At 45.2% G+C, this 24,828-nt stretch overlaps 1 protein-coding gene across 1 annotated transcript in view; it reads right to left on the bottom strand.

Moving 5' to 3' along the window:
* Positions 1-24,828, bottom strand: part of GPATCH2L (G-patch domain containing 2 like) — a 177,855-nt gene that overhangs the window by 30,716 nt on the left and 122,311 nt on the right. Inside the window, exon 6 of the mRNA XM_086939455.1 lies at positions 6,220-6,338. Within this exon, the coding sequence (XP_086795581.1) occupies positions 6,220-6,338 (119 nt within the window). The remainder of the gene's footprint in view (positions 1-6,219; positions 6,339-24,828) is intronic.

Here is a 24,828-nt window from a genome sequence, read left to right as displayed (position 1 = left end):
GAGAATCATCTTGCAAGCTTCCGCCTTCATCTTCCTGAGTACTCGTGGGATGAGGGGAATTGGCGGAAAAGCGTACAAGAACGCGCCATACCAGGCAATCGAAAGAGGGTTCCCCAGAGATCCCTGATGGTGAACCTTGCTTGCGTAGAACCGGCATTTGGCGTTCACCGGAGAGGCAAAGAGGTCGATGGTCGGTGTCCCCCAGACCGAGAACACACTCTCCAGAATGGACTGATTCAATTCCCATTCGTGATTCGCCTCTGTCTGGCGACTCAGGGCATCCGCCGTGACATTGAGAGAACCTGCCAGGTGCTCGGCCTTCAAATTGATCCCGTGCAGAATCGCATAATCCCAGATTCTCTGAGCCTCTTTGGATAGAGTTTGTGACCTCGTTCCTCCCTGCTTGTTATTAATGGTATGCAGGATGACATCGATCCGAGCAGAGACTTGTATTGTCGGACTGAAATGCATTTCTTGTTGAGCACCTGGCGAGCCGAGACAATCAACTTCTGTTGACGTTCCTCCGAAGGACGAGCTGTGCATTGCGTCGTGTCCAAAATGGCACCAAGGAACTTTGTGGATCTTGAGGGCTGCAGAACTGACTTGTGTTCGTTTAGCTGAAGGCCGAAGTGATTGAACAACTGCATACAAGTTGAAACGGCTTGAGAAGTTTCCTTGAGAGATAGAGCCTTGACGAGCCAGTCGTCCAAGTAAGGGAAAACTTCCAGGGATTGTTTTCGTAGGAATGCTGCTACTGGTGCTAACACTTTGGTGAAGACCCGTGGTGCAGACCGAAGGCCAAACGGAAGCACCTTGAATTGGAAATGGCTCTTGCCCACTGTAAAACGTAGATATTGTCTGTGAGCTGGGTGTATTGGTATGTGGAAATACGCATCTTCTAAATCCAGAGACGCCAAAAAATCTCCTAGGTTCAAAAGAGGAAGAATATCTTGGAGAGTGACCATCCTGAAAGAGAGTTTGAGGAGATAAGTGTTGAGCTCTCGTAGGTCTAGTATGGGACGCCAAGTTTCTGCTGTCTTCCGAACCAGGAAGAACCTGGAATAAAAACCTCTGCCCCTCTGAGAAAGAACTACCGGTTCTATTGCCCCCTTGATGAACAATTGGTGGGCTTCGAGATGGAGCAGGCTCAGATGTTTTGTGCGGTTGGCGCCGGGGCTCTTGTTGGAGGAAGATCTTGGAATTCCAACATATGGCCACTCAGAACAATATTCAGGACCCACTGGTCCGATGTTATACACTTCCAGCTGTTCAGACAAAAGGATATCCTGCCCCCCACTGATGTTTCTGGGAGGGAAGGATCAGTAGGTAGAGCCAGGAGGCCGCTATTGCCTCTTGGCATAGTCACGTCCTTGGCGGTTCGGACGCCCTTGCGGAGGCTGGCGAGAGAAAGACGCCGATTGCCCCTGCCGTTGATTTGAATATTGAGTCTTGTAAGACTGAGGAATATCTCTGCTGGGTGTTTCCTCTATAAGAAGAGAAGCCTCTGCCTCGTGCACCTCTAAATGGGACCTTACGATAGTTCAGAGATCCCAATGACTTTGCCATGTCCGTGCCTTTCTTTATACTTTGCAGGGCATCATCAACATGCTTACCAAAAAGCATCTCCCCATGAAATGGGAGGTCCAGGATCTTATTTTGGACCTCCTGACGAAACCAGGTGGCTCTCAGCCAGCCTTGCCGACTTAGTACTGCTGAGCCTGCGAAGGCACGAAAAGCCGTGGAAGCAATATCCATCGCACAGTCAATTACTTCGGAGGAAGATTTTTCTCCCTCCATAAGGACTCTCCTAGCCTCTTCCTTCGCGGAGTCTGGCAGTTGTTCCACAAATGGCTCCATGTCACACCACATCTGGCGGTCGTATCTGCCTAGAATGGCGAGAGCATTTGCTGCTCGAACAAGCAAGCTGGCCATGGAAGAAAACCTCTTTCCCACGTTATCCAGACACCTACCGTCCTTGTCCGGAGGCGTAGTCAAAGGGGTTGATGGGTTCTTGGATTTACTTTGAGCAGCCTGGGAGATCACCGAATAAGGCTTCGGCTGACCAAGAAGACAAGCTGGACTGCCCTCTGGAGCCTTATATTTCTTTTCCAGCCTAGGAAGAACTGAGATAACGGTGGCTGGATTTTGCATGATCTTTATCCCTTCATCCCACACATGCTCAATTATGGGAATGGATTTGACTGATCTTTTGTATTGTTCTTTAAAGTCATACAGGAAACATTCAGACTTCCCTTGAAATTGGTAGTCCAAACCTCTTTGACGCTCTGTCCATGAGGTTATGGAAGCCCCCTATATCAACTGGAGGGGAAATAGACGTATCTCGACCAGTGGCGTCTGGATCTTGTAGCCCACTGTCACCGGGATCCAAGTCTGGATCCTGCAATGGATCAGTCAAAGGATCCACCTGTACCTCCTCATCAGAAGAGGAATCCTGCTGAAAGGTAATGGCGGGCTCAGGATCCGATGTTCGGGAAAGGACCGTTGGTATGACCACTGGCGTGAGGCACCGCCTGCGAAGGAGGCTGCACGACCACTGGCTGCGCCTGCGGCAACACCTGAGGAGGAGGTTGCGCAGGCTGCAATAAAGGTTCCGAAGGAAACCTAGTTCTATAGTCCTGCAGCATCATCTGAAGATTAGAGAGACCGGCATGGCCACCATGTCCTGTCCTAAACCAAGTGGACATCACTCCTGAGGAACATAGCGATGAGACTCTTGATCATATGCCTGCTCATAATATTCCTCCGTGTCAGTCTCTTGCAATTTGACATGTAAATCTGAGGGACTGTAGGCATCCCCATATTTGCCACCATCATACTCCTCCTCATCTGACTCATCATCCAGAAGCAGTGTAGGTGGAAGCGTTGAAACCCGTCTTGGAGACGTCATTTCAGGTGTAATCTTCAGCTTTTGAATAGGAAATTGCAAGTTTTGACCCGTCGACGACCTCGTCAACGGGGCAGTCGTCGACGATGCGCTTGTCGTCGACACGATAGTCGATGGAATCGTCGACGGTGCAGTGGACCTCGTCGACGGAGCCTTGGACGTCGTCGACGGAATTATCGTCGACGAACTCGTCGTCATCACCATGAGCGTCATCGACGTTGTTGTTGTCGTCGACGTAGTCTTAGTCGACGACGAGGTCTCGACAGCACTTTACTGGAGATCTTCATCGTCGAAGAGGAAGAAGTCATCGTCGACAAACCTGGTATCTTAAACGACGATGAAGTCGTCGAAGTCGAAACCGCCACCGGCGACGATCCCCGTCGACGGGGGCAAGGAAACAGCGGGAATTTTCATAGAAGTACTCGTCGTCGACGTACCTGATGTTTTTGTCGTAGACGGACGCTGTTTTTTCTCAGGAACGGTCCCTAGAATGACTGTAGAGTGTTTTTCACCAGTCTTTTCCTTTTTGGACGGAGGAGAAGTGAGAGCAACCTCCTTTTTGTCCTTAGTGGCTGTAACCAATCCAGCAGCCTGTCCATGCCTCTCCTTTTCACTTCCGTGAGGAGATTTAATGGGACTAGCCCTCTCAGACCTGTCAGAGATCTTATGAGGGGCCTTGATGGGGGGCTCGGCTGAAGAAGAAGGAGGAGACCTACCCCTCTTCTTGGATCTGTGAGAAGAAGCCATAGATGTCAAATCCTCTTCATCTGATGAAAGCACTTCCTTCCGAGTCTTCATTTTTTGAAGCCAAGTCAACAGCCGAAGTGTTTTTGTAGAGAAGGTTCTACAAATCATGCAGTCAGTGGCCTTGTGGTCCGGGTATAAGCAATATATACAGTTGTCATGCTTATCTTCCACAAAAAGTCGTTTTTTCCCACAAGAGGCACTGGACCTGAATAAAGCCTTCTTCTCCTTGTCAGACATGTCTTGATTTAAGTTGAAAAAGTTGTAGAAATATCTTGAAAGAATGAGAAAACTGAGCAGAGCTCAGTGGAGACTCCCTAGCACAACGTGCGGTAGAAAAATCTGAGGCTCTGAGCTCTCTCAGGAAGGTTCTATGGGGTGAGGCTGCTCTGATTGGTCCTGGCAAGTTTGGTCTCTTTTACACAAAGTGATAGGATACAAAATGAGATGAGGCCTAGGCCTATGTTTCTCTTTTGTTTCTATGGTTGTGATACTACCGAGGCTCCCATTCCGACGACGGGGAGTGATAGAAAGCATGGGAATCTATGAAAGTTCCAATACTGGGGCAAGGAAATGATCCCTCATGGCATTTTGGTTGCTGAAGGTTGTACTCTTCTGCTAGGATAGGTGAGAGCACTTTGGTAGAAGGTTGCAGTTGTAGAGACATACAAAATACACCTCCATGCACTGATTCCCTCACTAGAGGTTGGTATGTGGCCTCTCTTGTGTTGCAGAGCTAACAGGGGAGTCTCTTAAGGACTCCTATGCCCTTGATATCGACAAGGACCTGTACAGTTTTTTTAACTTTATTTTTGCAAAAATAATTTTTTCAATACAAAGCAAAGCACAGAGTTCAATAGTGGTACATAGCAGATACATCCCGACAATGACAGTTCAATACATTCTCCACTGCAGAATATGTCAACGCAAACGCGGCATAACATAGCATCTGGCATTAAACAAACAGTTTGCAATCCACGGCAGTCCCACCAAATTCTCCAGAATACCATTAATTGTCAAATAAACGCATAACCGTCTGATAGTGGTGTTTTCAGCCAAATACACTTTACTGTTAATTTGGCAAGGTTACTTTTTAAACCAACAAAATTAAATGTAGAAAATGTCATCTTACAGGTAAATTTTTTTCTTTGTATAGTTTTTCCTTAATAAGTGGTGTTCCAGGAATCAACCATGCACTGAGACTAACCAACAAAACGTATTTGTGAGGAAAAACTTCTAGATGGGCTGACTTGAAACCTAATGGCAAAACTCCATATTTGTAATATAGCCTTATAGCCCGCTGCTGAGGGCTACAAAGCTGTTGTTAAAGGCCTTGAATCCCAGTTATAGGCCTGAGCGCAGGCGTGTGGGTGCAGGCAATGGTGCTCAGTCTTCTAATATTTCTGTACCACTCCCAGAGCACAGCAGAATTGCCAGCACCCCCAAACCTAGGGTGGTACGCGCTAATAAAGAACAAATATCCTGAAACATGTGTCTCCAGAGACATCCAGCATGGCTGCAGAAAAAATGGTGAACATTCTACTAAAGTTTGTGTTATCATGCACTGTATTCACTACAATGCAGCTGGGACAATTGTATACTGGTATGCCAGGCAGTGTGTTCCAAACCTACTTTTGTGATTTGTGTAATTTGAGTTATTGGACTGATAAGCTCATAGGGATGCACCTGTGCTCTGGAAGTGGTGCAGAAACCTTAGAATACTACGAGCAGCATTGCCAGCACACCCAAATTCAAGGTGTTGTGCTTTACTGAAGAACGAATATCCTGAAACACGTCTAGAGATACCTAGCACTGGCTGCACCAACATAGTATCAAAAATACTTTTAACCAGTGCTTAATTTGTAAAAGTAAAAAAAAAAAAAATGAAGAAGTGCCTGGGCCCTTGCTTGTCAAGAGGCACCACCTATTGCCTCTGCAGCACTGCCAATAACCATACCAATACAATTACTAACCATGACACTTCTACAAGTGTGACAGTTCAGACTATTCCAGGCCACCCAAAGCTGCAAGAATGGCTTAGGCAGGCGGGTGTTAGTCATTGTTAAGGTACTTAGAATTATTAAACAACTGTTGTCGTGCTCATTCTAAAATTATACAGACAGCATCACCATGTGGCAGACTGTCAAATGCTGGTGCCAACAATTAAGTGCTGGTGCCGATCACTGGAAACCACAGGCTCAAATTAAGCATTGCTTTCAACTTAAGTGCTTGTTATCATGCACTGCAGTTACAACAATGCATCCGGGCTAATTGTGTACCGGTACATCGGCCAGTGTGACCTCAACCCCCTTTTCTGATCGGGTGAGGGATTACAAAGCAGAAATAGTAAAGAGTCAGGAAACAATAGGCAAGGATGATGGGACAAAACAGACAGAAGGTTGGTGTGGAGAATTTCAAGACGAAGAGGATAGGCCATGAATAAAGGGATTTGTGCATAGGTATAGAAGAAGTGGGTGGGTGACAAAAGTGTGGCGGTTTTGAAGCAGAGTGGCAAGGAGATGCTGGGGGATGAGGTAGGAAGAGGAAAGGATACTATGCTCCCATATTACCTGTGGATGTGGAGCTGGTGGGGGAGATGGCTGGGGAAGCAGCTGCAACAGTGGCGGCTGGTTTCCGCTTCCTCTTGAAGTCCCTGGAGCAAGGAGGCCCAAGATGAAGGTTTGTCTGCCTGTAACAGAAGAGTAAACCATGAAGCACACCTAGAAACCATACCACAGAACTACACCAAGGCCTCAAAGCTGGGCATTTGCTGCTATATATGTATAGCAATTTTCAAGGGAGGACAATCCTTAGCATAGAAATACAGGGCAGACTAAAGGTGGTACATTCTCTGAATGGATAGACAAAAGCATTCCACACCACAAGGTTTAGGGCGAACATCACATTTTAGAAATATTAAAAAAGGAACTATTGTTTGATTACAATGCTGCCAAATATACTAATATTACCTCTGGTATAAACTTACCATTTCAGAAAACCAAAACAGATACTCTAATAAAAGCCTACAAGCATTGTTGCTGATCAAAGGCACACCAGAGAAAAGCAGAAGTGAAAATTGACTATGGTTAGGTTTTGTATCCAGCACCAACAACATACAGGTAATAATTAGCCTTCTTAGAAAAATGCCTTGAACAAAATACACTGGAGACAGTCTCACCCAAGCGAGGTTAGGGTATCAGTCAGCATAAAGATGACCTTGATCTGCTTAGAAAATGTTCTTGCCTTACTCTCAGACACGTTGGATTGTTTAATGAATACTTCCTTCCCCTGTCACCTTGCTCACCAAAGAGGCTCTTTATAAGATAGCAGGGCCTTCCAGATGAGTTATTTTAAAGAATGCAGAAGCTTTTCTCTCTGTCTTACCAGAGAAGGCTCTCATCTTCGACAGAAAAAACTCGTAGTCTACTGGGAAAATCTTCTTGATCTGCCCGCTAGACGTAATTGGTTTACCGGGAAAAGGCGTTTGACGTGCCTGGAGAAGGCTTTCTGCCTTCTTACATTAGGGCACTTGCTACATTGAGAAAACCAAACCTCAACTGAGTGGTTAGAGTTCTTGGTCCATCTAAAAAATGTGTTTGGTCCGCTTGCCTAGAGAAAGATTTTAATCATAATTGAGGGGCTCGCTAAAGAATCTCTAGGCATGTATAGAAACAACTTCTACACTCTGGGTCTGCTCCAAAAGAGCACTGAGCAGCCTCCCAAGAAAAGGCTCACGAGTTGGAGAGAAGTGTTTTTGACTGCCTGCTTGTCTAGAGGAAGTTCTATAATGATTATCAGCCTCTTCTCTTCATTTAAAGCTGGATTTATTCTGCAATACAAAAACTAGGCGCTGCAGATTAGAAAAGCCACTAGCAACTGCTATTGATCGATCCTCTTTCCAACAACCACAAATGATTTCTGACACTGTAGATCCAACCTGGGAACTATGCCATCACATTAAATATCATATAACAATTCTCCTTCTAATAAAAAAAAGTGTTACATAAGAATCAAAATAACAATTGTGTTAAACTGTTTGCATCACATTCTTGCATCCACACTGGCTTATTTCTGATTTACCCACTCACTTATTCTTGAGATGGCTTCTTTAAAGAAGTAGAATCGGTTTTAACAAGGCGATTGTTTTTCTCACACTCTGCTACCAACACCACGTTACTTATATTTCAAACATTTCCATCATTCAGTTATATCACACATTTTCCTACTTTCTTCACAGTTAAACAATCAGACAATGTAGACGTCCCCTTAATCACAATGTTGACCATCTTTACTCTTACCACATCTACAACCATACATTTCTATCTTACACAATTCCTTACTTACATTCACAACATCTTTTGTCTCAATCACACCAAATTGCAAAACTCTTCGTCCAAATCATTTTTGCATCAGCACCGAACATGGCTTTCTTTCCCTCATCTTTCAAAATGAGATTTTTCATTCTGCCTTCTCTGGGCCACTTTAACCCCAAATAAACTCAATCAGAACTACCTCCCATTTTCCACCATCAGGCATCAATAACTGCATCCCTTCTTTTAATACCCTGTTCAAGCTTTCTATTTTCTCATAGGTCTGATGAAAATATACAGAAGTACGAATATATTCAATACCAGTCACTTAAAAAAATTCTTCACGTCAAAAGGCACTAATTGTGCACCACTGTCAGCAACCAATTCTTTAGCTAGTCCTTCTCTTGCAAATATCTGACACATGAATTTAACTTCTGCCACTGTAACTAATGGTCTGTGGCCACCACATACATCATCCCTGGCCCACTAAGCTAGATGGCCTGAAATATCAAAAGCTATTATGTCCCACACCCTCAAATGTCGGATCATATCCTCAATGGGACAGAATGCAGTTTGTCTGAGACTGCGACTCCAAGCACATGCACCAAAATATATCACCAATTCTTCAGCACACTTGTCAACCCCCCCACCCCCAGCCACCAGAAATGAGATCAGATTCTGCACTCCGTTCCGATCGTTCCAGCAACCGGGTGTTAAATCTAAGAAAAATTATTTTAATCCCAACCAAATTAGTTTTACCCCTAGAGACCACACCATCTTGCAAGGATAACTCATCAATTTTCAGGCCAACCTTCATTCATGTACACAGCATTACTCTTCAGATTTTCATCCTCATCACTTGCTTTCACACACGCATAGTTGGCTATTCCACATTGAGGCATCCAGAGAATACCGACAATTATTACTTCTGTATCTTCACTACATTCAACCTTCTAATTGGAAACGGGCAAAATTGATAGAAAATCAGCCACGACATTGCTCAAACTGCAAAGTCCCATAACTCAAAGTTATTCTCTAACATCTAGAACTACTACTTAGCATTGCATGTGTTGGTTTACCACTGCCCTTAAAGGATAAAAAAAATCCACCAAATATCAGTGATCTGTACATACCAAAAATGCATACCTCAGACTTCTGCGTCCACTGACTGTAATACTCCATGCCCTAATAACATGCTAATGTCTCGTTTCAGTAGTTCAGTTCTAGCTCTCCACTCCCCTTAATTGTCTTGATGCATTTACAACTGTTTCCATTCATCATTTAATATCTTGCAACAAAACTGTTTCTAGTTCCATACTGAGGGATCAATCAATATCACAGACTTAAGTCATGTGTCAAAGTGTTTAAAGTAGTGGCCTTAGACCTCTAACATTTCAACAATTTGAATTTCAGCCCACACAACTCGTTCCACTCATACTGCAAATCTGATTCAGTAGCTTTTATATGTGAACAATTTTGTCTAAGAACCTTGGAACATACTTTGTATAATATTCTGCTAGTTCAGAGAACGGCTGCAACTGATCATTGTCCTTGGGACTGGAGACATCAACCATTGCCTCAAAGTTAGTTTTCAGTGCCACTCCACTTTTATTAATAGCATATTTTGTATTCTCCTCATCAAGTTTCAATTCTCTTTTTTGATTATTAAGCCACTGCTTTCTAATATGCACAATACTTAATTACATTTTTCGACAGGTTTTTCTTTACAGCTACCAAATATCCACCTGGAAATATGTAACATTTTTTACATCTCTAAACAGACAATAAAAGATTCTTCGAACTACCGAAGAGGCAGACACTAATCCAAATGGCATTCACTTATTTCTGAATGCCCCTTCTGGAGTAATGAACAATGTCAAAACCCTCCGATTCATCATACAGTACTGCCTGCTGATATGTCGCTAACAAATTCAGGGTGTTATATTAAAAATATGTATATAGCACACGTTCACCAACCAGTGCGAAGTATAGGAGCAGAACCTGCAGCACAGTATCATTTGTATGGTTGTGTAAAAAGCCATGTTTTAAGAAGCTGTCTAAATCTGGAATAACCAGCAGTCATTCTGATGTTAGGTGAAAGAGAATCCAGTGCCATGGGCTAATACAGAAACTCTAGAGCCTCCTAGGCTCTTCTTCTTACAAGGGGGGATGGCCAGGAGGTTAAGATGGGATGACCTCAAGTTACGAGAAGGTATCTACTTTTGAATTTGGGAGGAGAAACTCAGGATTGTTGCAGTGAAGGGATTAAAAGAAGATAAATCCAGTCTCAAAAGCGGAGTGCTGTTTCACCGGCAACCAATGTAGGGTCCTCATCAGAGGGGTGATGTAGCACCTCCTAGGTGGTGGGTAAATCATCCTGGCTTTGTACCAATTGCAATCCCTTGATCAGGTAATCAGGGAGGCCAAGGGAGAGTGTATTTGCCCAGTTTATTCATGAAATGACTAATGTGAGGAAAACCTGAATTAGGGCTACAAGGATGAGAAATCAGCACATTTTCCTGATCTGGAGAAAACTGGATGGCACTACTGTCACTGCTTGAGGCTTCATAGAAAGTTTATTGTCAACGAGGAACTCCAAGACTCTTAACTGGGTGCAGAATATCCTTGCATCACTTAGTGCGGACCACACTTCCCACAATATTCGGTAGCAGATGATGAACAATCAACACACACACACACACACACACACACACACACACACACACACACACACACACACACACACACACACACTTACTGAGATTAGACAAATCAATGAAAAGCCTTATTGTGCCACAGGGATTTTGAGCCAGAACAATGACACACCATTCAGAGGACTATTTCCTCAATCACTCGTCGACATAGAACTTGCTTAGTTCTTTTCCTATGCAGGCCCTCTTAGACAATCACCCATTTCTCAATTTGTATACCTTGGGTCGTCTCTGTTCTTTTGAAACACACAAAAGGTGATTGGATGCTGCTTGCAATAAGTTTAACCACTGGCAATAGTTCGGGTAGCATTTCAACCCATCGTTCTTTTTCTCACCATGCCACTACAGCTTGGACCCAGCCATATGCATCAGTCTTGACCCTGCTCCTCATGGGAACAGTCCAGTTCGAACTGCCAAGCTATCACCTTTTGTGTAGACCTAGATCCCACTATGCATAGGCGCCTTTGGTATACAGTAATATCTCGCCCTGAATGGGATAATTCACCATATGCAGTATTCCCTAAAGAAATCAATGCACCTTATTCTGTAACATCCTAAAGTGACTAAGGTGAGTTAAAAAACATATCTCCAAATTAATCTAAAAAAGAATCAAAATCTTTAACAATGTGGTTGGGGCCGCTTTAGGAATCTAGGTTGAAATGCAAAGAATGATTGGCCCATATAGGGCACAATGTCATCAACTGGTATCAGATGATACATTTAACAGTTATAAAATTGTTGAATGTGAAGCCCATTCAGGGCAATATGTATAGTATGATGACCTTAAGATTACATTAAAATATGTTTGTAAACGGATATGCAATCAGGAGAAGGGTGCCTTAGAATACCATATTACAAAAGATTGATTTCATGTTCAGTGATCCCTTATTTTCGTAATTAATTTGAATACGTTTGTATTGGTCCAGAATACACTCCAAGACTTCACAGACAAATGTATTGTGTCCCTTTCAGTAAACCTTTGTTTGTTTCAATTAAATGAAAATAACTTTTATGAGAAGTGTTTAAAAATGGATGTGACGTGTGGTTCATAGACACTGACAACGGCCAAGTGCAGAAACACTTCTATTTGCTGTGTGCGATTAAAAGCAGATTGTAAAAGCCCCGTGAGTGCCAGTCTCGTTCTTGCAAAGGATATGGATTCATGGATATGCGAGTTCCACCCTCATGGACCCAGCACCGGCTCTACAAGTGCAGCAGCCCTGGTGGAAATGTGAGGAGGAACTATATGAAGTGGTCACCACGGGGTAGTTCTAGTTAGTTCACCTGTTCCGTAGGAAAAGCGTTTGTGTTGTTAATAACTTTGGCCACGTTTGATGAATATACACAAAGCTTCCCAATAAAAGTCCTGTTTTTTTACTAGTTTGTGCATGGAATGTTTTTGGGTGATCCATCAAGTGGGCCGAGAAAAAAGGGGGATCCCAAAATGCAAAATACATATGCATTCTCCATAGACTTCTTTAGACAGTCCTAATGCAAATACTGCTGAATGGAACTCCCACCTTATGACCCCGCAATTCTGTAAGCTCTATGATGTACAGGTTCCCGTGATTTACTGCGCTCTATACCACCCTTTGAATATGTAAAGCGCTCTAAATACCCTCACGGGTCAAGTTTGCACTCTATAAAGCCTTAAAATAAATAAAACACCAAATTTAGCAGGAAGCTAGATTTAGGTACGGATATTGTGCTTCTTGTGATTTGGTGTGAATTCATTCAGTAGTTTTTGTCAAATTAAAATTTTTAAAAATATAGATATCTGGACAGTTGGGTCCATGAGAGGCCCAAGAGACTCTCACAGGAGGCCCAATTTAAAAATGAAGTGCTGTGATTGGCTCACTGAGTACCAATTCTTTCCTGCAGGAGTCAGACTCCCACAGGAACACGTGCTCCAACTGGCTGCCAGCAACATCAGTGTAAATGTTCAAATGTCACGTGAGTGATTGTACTGTAGAAGAAAGTGCAACACACCACTTGTTCAAATATTTTTTTTTAATTCCTCCACGCAAACCAGTCCAGACTTTCGGGCAACCCTGCCCTAATCAAGGTGTCCGGTAGGATGTCTGGGTTACCCGATGCACCAGCAGAGCATCATGTGCTCAAGACCACAGAATGCACTGGCACTTTCAGTACTGCATATGTCAGGGAGCACAAAACAGGCATTGCCTACAACAACCTGGTTGATCACATTAAAGCGGATGTCAACATTAGATGTGCTTCAATGCAGGACATTCACCACCGGGCCAACGAGGCCAGTGCCTTACTCGTTCCAAAAAGCAGCATCTTCTGTGTCTTCAACTTTTACATCCTTCAGACTTCGAGTACACCACTGCTCTAAGCTGAGCTCCACAGGATGGTCTCTGCTGTCTCCGGGCAATAACAGCGCAGCATGCTCTCACAGTCCAGTCCTACCATTACAAGTACCTCTAATTGGCTTCCTCTACTAGATGTTTTTGTCACTCATCACCAGTATGACGACTCTCAATCTCCTCTATTTCCATTTATTTGAAGATCGATTTATTCTGCCATTCAAATTGATATGTCCCTACAGAGAAAAGGGAGCACTAGCACCAACCACTGATCGAACATATTGTCCCAACAACCATGAAGGAATTCTAACACTGAATATTCTAATTCCATTACCAACCTTTGAACTACACTACCACATGACATGCCATAATAAATTCCTTAAGAAAACGATGCTGCCTATATGGGTCTCTTGGTCAGGAACAGAACATTTCTTTTTCCGAATCACTACAATAATATCATACAGATTTTAATGTTCCTGAGGAAGAACTAGTAGCATGTTGATGCAAGGTCTGACCAGCCTGTAGAGGATTCTTGTGCTGCTGGAGTGCTTGGACAAAGCTTATGTCCTGCTGGGAGGTTTATTCCCTCTCGGGAGAAGACTTCTGATTCCTGTATGACTTGGAAAACCTGTGCTGCCCAGCCGTTGGTCGTTTTTTGGTACGCTGTTTTCTCCCCAGTGAGAAAAACGGCGATGTAAGCCCACTAAAGGTGCTCCATCTCATTGTGGCTTTGTCAACATCAAGTGTGTGTTTCGATCTCAAGGGACACACAATGTGTATTGTCAGTCTGAGTAAGGGTGGCTTCTCCACACTTAATCAGAGCCTGTGAGTGAATGGGAATTCACCTAGTCAGCCATATTACCAGCAGTGCCATGTATGCTTCTTATTCCATTTACCTGTTAGTGCATCAGCAAAATAATGGTCCCTTCATGAGAGCAGGTGTGAGCTATCATGATCCCAGGGCTTACTGTATTGCTGCAGGGAGTCTTCCTACTCACGAGGGGGTATTGGGTACCAAGACACAGGGTCTCACAGTACATCATCGCAATGATAGTTCCTACACAATGAGCAACTGCTGGGCACAGTGATAGTTTTGAGGGGAGGGTGTGGTTTTATTAGGAGGTTGGGGATCCTGAACAAATTAGGCAAAGACCATACAGAGGGTAGACGTACATGCATACAGCAATGGAGCAGGTGCTACACAGGGGTTAAACACAACGGCTCGAGGGCTCACAATACATTCCAAGAGAAATGCTTCCTGCACAAGAGAAGGGTAAGAGCACAAGGATGTCATGAGAGGCCACTGCTCCTCTATTCTTGGAGGGAAGTGAAGGCGAGGGAAGGGGGGGGGGGTGAGGAAGTGCATAGACTGCTGTCTAAGTGTGATGGGGAAGCAGTGGGTACCCCCACCTTGGAGTAGGGGTTGTGTCTAGCTTGGATATATTTAGGTTCACGCAGACTGGAGACTGCTCTTCAAATACGATGAATAAGCTAAGCCTGATGCAAGATATGTCTGCTCTGTCCAAAGTGGAGCTGGCATCCCCATGCCCGGGGGGGGGTCCCAATCTATTTCCAATGTAATCAGGCCCCTTCTCTCTCTCTGTGTCGGATTTTAAATTCTCATTTACCTTTTATTGTAGCTTCCGTGGTGCACTGGATGGATAAGGGGGCACAATTCTATTAACCTAAGCCCGGATGAAGAGTATTCCTTCTTTCTGAATGTGCAGCCGCCCTACTGCCAAGGTCCTGTCAACACAGAGGTGTCTACTTCATGCCAGGCTGAATCCACCCATTGCTTCTTGGCACCTTCTTTCCCTCACTCTCTACAAGTTATAGATTCATTGAAACAGCATCTTGTTGTGAAGGGGGAAACTACAGACACGGCATGACAGCGCCAAGGCTGTACAGGTTGGGCACACTGTCTTCAGAGTGTCATCTGCACCTCACTTCATGTGTCATGAGAGAACGTGGGGTTGTAACTGGACATTGGCATCAGGATGTTCGGACAAGAGTTACAGTGAGGTGCAAAGGCCTTGCCTTGAGCAAGGATGGAGGGAGCAGGCATCGGTGAGCTGTGCGATCAACTTGATAGGTAGCTAATTTCACTCCTTTGCGAATGCAGGACACCCTTTAAAGGAACACCTTTCGTAATGAAGGAGGCCGCTTTATGGCTCAGGGTGGTGCATGGGCGCAGGCACTGAAGGGATCAATAAAAGACTGATTTACTAACTGCACTGCAGGGAATCAATAGTGAGTAAAAGAGAATGAAATTGCCATTAGCGGGAGGGATAAGCGCCTGTCAGACCACAGCTGCCGAAGCGAGGAACGAGTCACTCCCATTTCCACTTTGCTGGGATTTAAAATCTGAATTACAACTTGGTAAACGCATTTGTCATACAATAAACTAGGAGCTTGCCAAACCTGGCTTTCGTGTTTGGCACCTATGCAGTCTGTCTATCGCCCCCTTTAGTTAGCTGGTACCAATGAAGATCTTTGTAGAAAACAGATATCTGAGTTAATTAAGTGGGTTATCTCAAAATGTGACCAATTTATAAAAGCGAGAAATAGACAACAAAAGCCTCCGGAATGACTCCCAAATGCACATACGCATACTAACCAATATACACAGACCCGGGACGACCCCCACCAACTATAGCTTCTCGGCCCACAACAGTGTTTGCGGATGCAGGTGTTTTACCTACTGCTAAACTCTGACACGTAAGACGAGCTCACGGATACAACCACAAAACAGTAGTGTCAATCAGGACAGACACGCAGACGGTAGCACTAGACAACAGTGACATACGCTGTCCAAACTGCACACACATCAAAGACAAAAGCAGAATGACAGCACGGCGCCCACGGCGATACCGCTGGACAGACCGACCACACACATGGCAATACAAAGAAGAGCCCATAACCCCCAGCGCGTGCCTTTAAACACACCTAGCTATAAATGAAGGGACGGGCGCCCGGTGTGGCGCTTTCCACTGCTTGTTGAGGCGTCATTACCAAAACTCGCTGTGCTCTTGAAGAGAAATAATTAGAGTAAAATGCAGAAGGGGGATCGCTGCTCTCCCCGGGGACCTCTTCCACGCGCACCTCTCAGGAGGGACAAGTGGCCATTAATATTCCAGGATGAAGAGCCCGCTAACAGCCAGGAGGCACTGCAGCAAATTAATACACCAGGGGTCCCGCGGGCCACCATGAAAAGGCAGCGCCTGACTCATCACAAGGCAGCTTTAGACTACAGAGAGGAAGCCGTTTACTGCAGACAACCACCGCCTCACACAAAGGCAGCCATCGTGGAAACACTCTGCATTGCCGCACAGCCCCTGTAATGGACCAACAGCAAAGAAACGCAACCGACCTTTCAAAAGCAGCCCGACACACATGGAAAACACCACAACAACTAGGAAAAACTGAAATGACTAAATATCAAAATAAGTGGATGCCTCGTTGGAGTTACATCAGGAATGAAGACGTCTCCAAGGGTCTCCGCTAAACACTGGTGTGCAAAAGTCCAGGGAAAGGGGTGTTCTAGTTAGTTAAAGACCACCACACAAAGCCACGGCTAGGGTTCCAGGTGAGACTGGATCAAAGCTCACATGAGATCAACCAGCCAATTGCAAACTTGGTAAGGCTGATGAAATGAGTTCTGGATTCCCTAACTTTAGTTTCATGCTAAACAGTTGTGCAAACAGACTTGATAAAAAAAATGCTTTGCAACATAAGAGGATCTTTTAAAATGAGGACATGACTGGCTCCAATTTTGTGAGTTTGACTGCTATATAAATGAAGATGCTCCTTAAAAAAACAATTGACGAAGTAGCCTGTCACAGCAAGCCCCGAGGACCCTTCTATCATAGGCAGAGGTCAGAAAGAAAATGACCAGAGTCCACACGTGGCTTAGGACTTAATGTCTGATTGAGGCTGATGAAGTAGTTGCTTTCATGAAGCAACAGTTTCTCAGTTTTAGTATTTCTTCTGCTTTGATTCACTTATTTATGTTATCTTAGCTTGTAAAGCGAGGCAGCTGCCCCAGCAAGGGGGCGTCCCAGCGCTAATGCAGGAAAGACGGACACAACAGGGAGTCTGCCAGAGAACGAAGGGTCAGGGAAAAGATAGGTCTTAATGGCCTTTCTAAAAGCCAAGTAGTTGTCAAGGCCACGGATCTGCACAGGGAGCAAGTTCCAAAGGGTGGCGGCTCTATAGCAAAAGGAGCGCCAGACCGAGCTCTACGGGGTCGGGGAATCACCACCAAGTGCTGACCCGGTGAGCGAAGAGGTCGCGAATGGACATAAGGCAGCAATTATCAGCCAGAATGGGAGGCGAGGCCAATTTCAAAACCTTGAAGGTGATGCATAAGGCTTTGAATTAAATGCGTCTGGCTACAGGTAGCCAGTGCAGACGGCGAATAGCTTTTGGCACAGAGCAGAATTTGCGGAGACCTAGAAGTGTTCTGGCGGCTGCATTCTGTGCCCTTTGCAGCCTCAGGACCTCCGCCTTGTTGGACCCTAAATAAAGGGAGCAGGCATAGTTATGTCTAGATAAGACCATTGCCTGAAAGAAGACCTGACTCAGAGGCAGGAAAAGGCCTAGCAGTGGTCTAAGCCCCGAAGGAGTCCAAAACATGTCCCTGCCATTTTTTTTCGTTTGCACTTGATAGTTCAAAGAGGAATCGAGCCATACCCCAAGGTTTTTTACTACCTGTTTAGGGGAAGGGGGCATGCAGAGGCTAGCTGCCCACCAGAGATCACTCCACCGACCACGGTCTCTACCCACTAACAATACCTCAGATTTATTGGAGTTCAGTTGGAGGCAGTTAATGTTCAGCCACTCGGCCACTGCGGCAAGGACGTCCTGCTAGGTGTTATTAGAGAGTGCCACCACCAACTGAGTATCGTCAGCATAGGAGACCATGGTCAGACATCTACTGCTGGCAACTGCCGCTAAAGGCTGAACATATATGCTGAACAATATGAGGCTAGGGGAGGAGCCCTGGGGCACCCCTTGTTTAACTAGATGTTTGCCAGAGGCGAACGGGGGGGCAATAACTGTAAATGACCTCTCAAGGAGAAATGAGCCCAGCCAGTCCAAAGCAGAACCCATAATTCCAGCCTCCGCAAGACGTCTCAGCATTATGTCATGTGGCACCGTGTCGAATGCGGCGCTCAGATCTAACAAAATCAGCACTGACGTTCGACCCTCATCAGCAGCTGACTAAAGATGTTCTTAAACTGCTAAAAGTGCTGACTCCGTGCTATGTCCCGGCCGGAAACCATTCTGTGAAGAATCCAAAAGATTATTAGCGGTCAGATACTCTGATAGAATGGAATTCACATAGGCCTCTGTGATTTTGGCTGCCCATGGAAGCAGAGAAATGGGGCGATAGTTCTCTGGTCTGTCTGGGTCAAGGGAAGGTTTCTTCAGTAAAGGAATCTCATTAGCCTGTTTCCAGGCCCAGGGCCCTACAGCTGGTCTAAGAGAACAATTAATCAACTGATTCAGGGGCGATAGAATTGTCGACAATACTTTCATAAACTGGTCAGGTTTAAGTGGGTCGGCAGGAGAACCTGACTGGATCTTAAAGCAGAGAATTGATCAGCCGTGACATGCGGAAAAGTGTGGAGAGTGTTGGCCTGTTGACAGCCACGTGGCTCCAGCGTGATGCTATTAATGGACGGAATTGCTGATAAATGGAGTCCACCTTTTCCACAAAAAAAGGGCAAGATCCTCACACTGCTAGGTAGACCCAGCTGTCGTTTGTTTAGATTGCAGACTGGCCAGAATTGAAAGTACTCTTGGAAGGATTTGCACTCTCACGTATTTGGTTGGAAATGAAAGCAGCGCGTGCCCGATGAATGGCCTTATGGTAGCTCTTAATTGCTGCCCGATTGATGACTTTGGCCGTAGAGCAAAAGTCTCTTCTCCATATCCGTTCTAGTCTCTTGCAACCCTTGCGCATATCAGCCAATTCAGTCTTAAACCAAGGTCGAGATTTGGTTTTGAGGGTGGCTGAACGGTTCATAGGGATTAAGCTGTCTAAAGGATGCTCTATCCACTGCGAGAATGCTTTATAGGCTTCGTTAGAATCTTCAGCCAGATTCGGGCAGGTGGCCGAGAGGCAGGCCTCCAGACAGTTTCAATTGAGTTTGCGCCATGACAGTTTCCAGATGGAAGACTGACCCTCAGTCCGAATAGGAGTGACATCGTGAAGGGACATAGAAACCAGAAAATGGTCTGTCCAGCCTAACCTGAGCGGTATATGCATTGTGATGCAGGAAATATTAGTAAAAACTGGATCTAATAGATGCCCTGCAATATGGGTAGGGCCCGCTACCATCTGTAACAATTGACAGGCTGCTAGGTCGGCCACAAAATTCCCCAGATCAATGTCCACTACTTTATCCAAGTGAAGGTTCAAATACCCCAAGATAGTAAAATTGGTGGTGTACTGATTCAGAAACTTCTTATGCAGCAGGAAAGACTTCTAAGCAAATTAGTATGGGAAGAATGCCTTGCTGGAGAAACCCTTCAACCAAGATGTCGAACATAATCACACACTGGCTTAAAATAAATGACCCATTCCTCAAAGGCACATCCCTCAAGCACTTCACCGTTAGACCCAGCAGTTCACATCACACAAGGCGATGTAACACCTGAAAAAGCCCCAACTGAGTTCGAGGAACTGAAACCGGAATCGAATTTAGAAAACTGTGACTCAAGTATAGATCTCCAAATAAGAAAGCAACATTTATTTTGGTCTTCCACTGAGAGGGTATAACAGAGCAAAACAGGAAAAGATAAATGTACACATAAACATCTTATTTCTATTTTTGCTTCTACAGCCTAAAAGAAGGAACCTTTCAGCAATTGATTAATATCTGGGTATCTCAATTATTAGATGAGTGCGGGAGCTGAATGAGATTGCTATTTTGTACCTGCCTTTTGTCAAATAATGTATTAATTCAGGTGTCTAGTTATCCAGATTGATTTTTTTTAGCCATATCTCAAATTGCTTTACTGAAGAAGCTTGAGCAGTCTACGTTTTGCCTTTTCAGTAATAAAGTGTATCCGGAATTAGAGTGAAGGATAACAAATACTCACAACTAGAGGGACATTGCAAACTCAGGAGCAGTTAATAAAAATTACTTTCGTAGTCAAAACAGGTGTACTATAACGTTCAGCAGATAGAGCAATCGTACATGGCTGTGGTCGGCTTGCTTCAGGAGATGGTGTCTACAGGATAGTGGATCTGTCCGCCTCCTCAGCTTATAGTGAACGACGAACGGCAGTCTCGTAATAAAAGCAGGTATTTAGCTGCTTATAGGCCGGCAGAAGATCTCCTACAGCCCCAGCTAGAATGGAGTGGTGCCCCAGAGGTGCAGAGCTACTTGTTCTTAGAGTTGGTTAACTTATTAAACTTGCTGGCAAGAGTGATGCCTCTAGAGTGGATTAGCAGTGATCTACTCATAACCTGAAGAAGGCAGGGAGTTTTCCAGTTTGAGGACTAAACCTATTTATGGAGGGCAAGCATGCAACATTTTAATGAAAAAAATTGCAGCAAAGCACATTTTTCATACTGTATGAGCTAATCAACGCCATACACGAGCCTGCCTAGATGATGTGCAGTTATCTTCAGCATCACCAAGGAAGATTATTTATGAATGGGAATATGCTACTTACCAGTATGCATCTGTTCTTGGCATGTATGGCTGCTGACATTCATATCTGTGCATAAATCGCCGCCTAGTGTTGGGTCCGGATGATTGCACATTGTTGTCCTGGAAGAGTCGAAGTATCACGAGATAGGTGGCTCCTATCGCTAGTTCCCCTAATGGCTGAAGACACCATGATTTGGGTGTCATCGGCGTATGAGGCCTGGGTAAAGCCCGCGTTTTTGATTATCGACGCTAATGGCGTAACATATAGATTAAAAAGTGTAGGGCTTAATGCAGATCCCTGTGGACCTCCACATGGCAGGGAGAATTGCCTGGAGACACAATTGCCCAATGCCACGTTTTGTTGTCTGTTTGTTAAAAGTGATTTTAGGAGATCCATAGCCGTTCCTTTTAACCCTAGGTCCTGGAGCCGGTCGACCAAGATCTTGTGGCTGACCGTGTCAAAAGCAGCAGAGAGATCAAGCAGCACCAGTGCCGCTGTCCCCCCCCTCCATCAAGAATTTCACATATGATGTCAAAGTTAGGACCACTACATGCACCTGTGTATGGAAAATCAGACTCCTGCTAACACACACGTAATTTAACACCTGATGTTCTCTACAGCGGCGGGTAGTCCCCAGGCAGCTGTCCAAGTTAGTGGCTGTACCAAGATCTTTACATGGAACGTGAATGGCCTGGGCAATAAAGTGAAGATGGGGTTAGTCCTGGCATATGTGAAGAGGGTAGGGCCAGATATTGTCCTATTGCAGGATACTCACCTTCAGGGCACTCTGTGTGGGTTCCTGGCGAAGGGACCATATAAAGTTTTGGCACATGCAGGATACACGACAGGCTCCAGAGGGGTTGCTATCCTGATTAAGAAATCACCCCCCTTTGTAGCTACACAGAGGTGGACAGACCCACTGGGGACCTACGTGGGGGTAACGGGAACCTGGGGACGCCAGAGACTCGCGATAATCTCAGTATATGCACCACCGAAACTACAGGCTAGAACCCTGTCTGGTGTAACTGATATCCTCCTAAACACACCAGATACACTACAGGTGGTGGGAGGGGACTTTAATGATGTTATGTCATCGCTGCGGGACAGGTCAGGGAGTCGGCTTGGTGACTCCACAATAACTCTCCTAGCTAGGACCATCTCTACTCTTAGTCTAATAGATGTCTGGAGGTGGCTGCATCCGGACGCCAGCAACTACTCTTATTTCTCCGGGGCTCATAGGGTGTATTCCAGATTGGATTATGTCTTCCTGCAATAGCCGTGCCCGTAGTGTAGAGGATGTGGCGGAGTATCAAGTTTGAGGTATCTCGCATCATTCACCCCTTCTGGTGCGGCTGGGGAGACATGCATCAGGGGGAGGGGGGATGGCGTCTGCCGGCGTGGGACTTGCAGAACAAGAAATTGTTGAAGTGACTCAGGACAGATGTAAAGGTATACTTCGCGGAAAACATAGGATCGGTTTTGTCAGGTGTAGTTATCTGGGAAGCTTTTAAGACAGTTATGCGAGACAGGGCCCAAAATAGAATACCCTGGGGAAAAAGGAAAGTGCAGAAAGAGCTGAATACTTTGGATTGCAAATCCTGGAGCTAGAGCGCAGGCATGTGGCTGACCGGGACACGCAGACTCTTAGACTCTTATTGGACAAACAACAGCAATACAAGGCCATAGTGACGGATGAAGCCAAAACGCAGGCACAGGCGACCCTTCACAGACTATATGATGCAGGAGATAAGTCGGGAAGGCGCCTTGCGTGCTTAAGCCGGAGAGAGCAGGATGCCCGATGGGTGGAACAGGTGCTTGACAGGCAGGGGCAAATCAGACGGAACGACGTCTAGATAGCTCAAGCATTCGCCGCCTATTATGAAGATTTTTACAAAGCTAGGGATCTGGGAGCGCTAGAAGATGCACCGACATACATTGACACCATAGAGACCCCCGTCTTATCGGAAGAGGATCAGTTGAGCCTTGAGGGAGACATAACAATCACTGAGATTAAAGAGGCCTTTGCCAGGGAAATCTCCTGGCCGAACGGGTTTCGTGCTGAATTTGTTTAAAAAACTGCAGATCTCCTTGGTGGCCACCTGTTGGCCCTGTTCGAGGAGGCAGCCCAAGATGGCATGTTACCGCCTGATCTTCGTATGGCCACAATTGTTCCGATTTATAAACAGGGTAAACCCCCCGAAGAATGCGCGTCTTATCGCCCCATCTCACTTCTGAACGTGGAGGTTAAACTCTTGGCGACAATGTCGGCCCTTCGACTACGACGGGTAATTCCGGACCTGGTCCATTTGGATCAGACAGGTTTCCTGCCGGATTGGGCAACTAGGTTGAATCTCAGGAGAACCCATAACTGGCTGATGGAGGTGCATAATCGTCAAGATCCCCATGTGTTTTTGTCTTTGGACGCCGAAAAGGCGTTTGACGCTGTGCATTGGCCTTTCCTTGAGGGAGTGTGTAAAGAGGGGGTCCACACAGTTGATAGAAGGTAAAATAAGTTCAGTTTAATCAGGATACAAGAAGAGACCTCCAGCTCCTTCTCCAGCTTCTTACTGGCACATTCCCAAGACATAACATTCTAAGCATCCTAGCAACTAACAGAGAGTTCTATTGAGCATAGACCCATTGAGCATAAATCCTAACACAGCTCCCCCACTACAAATAATAAAGGAAATACAAACATGAACAATAATAATGCAGTTATAAAGAAAAAACAAAAATGCATTAAGGAGCAGAACACTTTGCAACATTGCCACAGCTCCAAGCAGAACCATCTGTCAAAATAAGAACATTTCTTTTGACGCATTTGATTTGCATAGGTTGAGAGAACTTGCTGTCTCCTTGAACCACAAATCCCCCCTTCCTTGTCACAACCCAGTCACCCACTTTGAAATCATTCTCACGTACCCTCATTCTCAAGTTATATGACAGAGCAGAATCACCTTGCTGTTTGTCAACACCATACTTCACTCCCTTACGATCGACCCATACACACTCCTTGTTTCTCAACCACCCTGGAACCTCCTTCACGCCAGGCTCACGACCTTTAAGAGAAACAAACGGTGAAACACCAGTAACAGAGTGCGGGGTAACTCTTTAGGACCACATCATTTCCTTTAGTTCGTCAGACCAAGTCAACCCATTAGCAAGGGACAATTGAATATTTTCCATCAACAACCTGTTCACTCTTCCCACCAATCCATTAGCCTGTGGCCTGAATAGCGCCACCCTTTCATGACAAACTCCCATTCCATCCAGAAACTCCTTCATCTCCCTAGAAACCAATTGTACACCGTTATCCGACACTAAAGTTTTCGGAATCCCTTCATTCAAGAACGCTCTCTCCAAAAACCCAATCACTCTCCTAGTATCAATAAATTCAGTAGACTCCACCACAAACCACTTTGAATGATAATCTACAAGTACCATCAAAAACCTGTTACGCATGCCCAGTCTATGAATTGGACCTAAAAAATCTATAGCTAATTTCTCCCAAGGATGTTCTGGAAACTCAACACATTGGAGAGGAGGTTGTCTAACCACTTTGGTCTTGTCACTACTTGCACATGCATAACAATTCTTTACCATTTCGTCTATTTCCCCATCCATGCCTGACCACCAGTAGGATTCTCGAATTCTTCTCTTTGTCATATTGCGCCCCAAATGAACGACGAGCTCGAGACTTCGAAGATTTCTTTTCCTTCTTACTCTTTAGCTTAGCCACAAGGAGTTTCGCCTCTCTCTCGCTCAGCGCCTTCGAAGTCATCTTCTTGCAGCAAGCACAGTCCTCGACATCATGGTCGGAGCTTAAGCACCAGACACAGCAGTCATGTGGATCGGTGATGGACATAGTCTTGCCACACTCGCCGCAAGCCTTGAAACCAGTCTTCTTCGACGACATCCCGAAGAATATGATGTTATACAGAATAACAGGAAAATAGTAACAAAGTTACTGAAAAGCTACAGCACGATCCCTGAAAACCGTTAGCGTCGACGACGCGGAAAAAAGGGAACTGATGTCATCACGCCGGCGTGGGCCTATTGTAGGCGTCGGTGACGTCAGCGGAGTCGCGAGCGGAGCCGTGTCTCTGTGACGTCCGCGTCCACGTCGGCGCGAAGCTACAAAAAGAATTTCCGAATGTTGCTGA

The sequence above is a fragment of the Lissotriton vulgaris genome, chromosome 9, assembly GCF_964263255.1.
Source record: "Lissotriton vulgaris chromosome 9, aLisVul1.2, whole genome shotgun sequence".
Lineage (NCBI taxonomy): Eukaryota > Metazoa > Chordata > Amphibia > Caudata > Salamandridae > Lissotriton > Lissotriton vulgaris.
The sequence above is the reverse complement of the archived record's forward strand: the minus strand, read 5'-3'. Positions and strand labels throughout refer to the sequence as shown.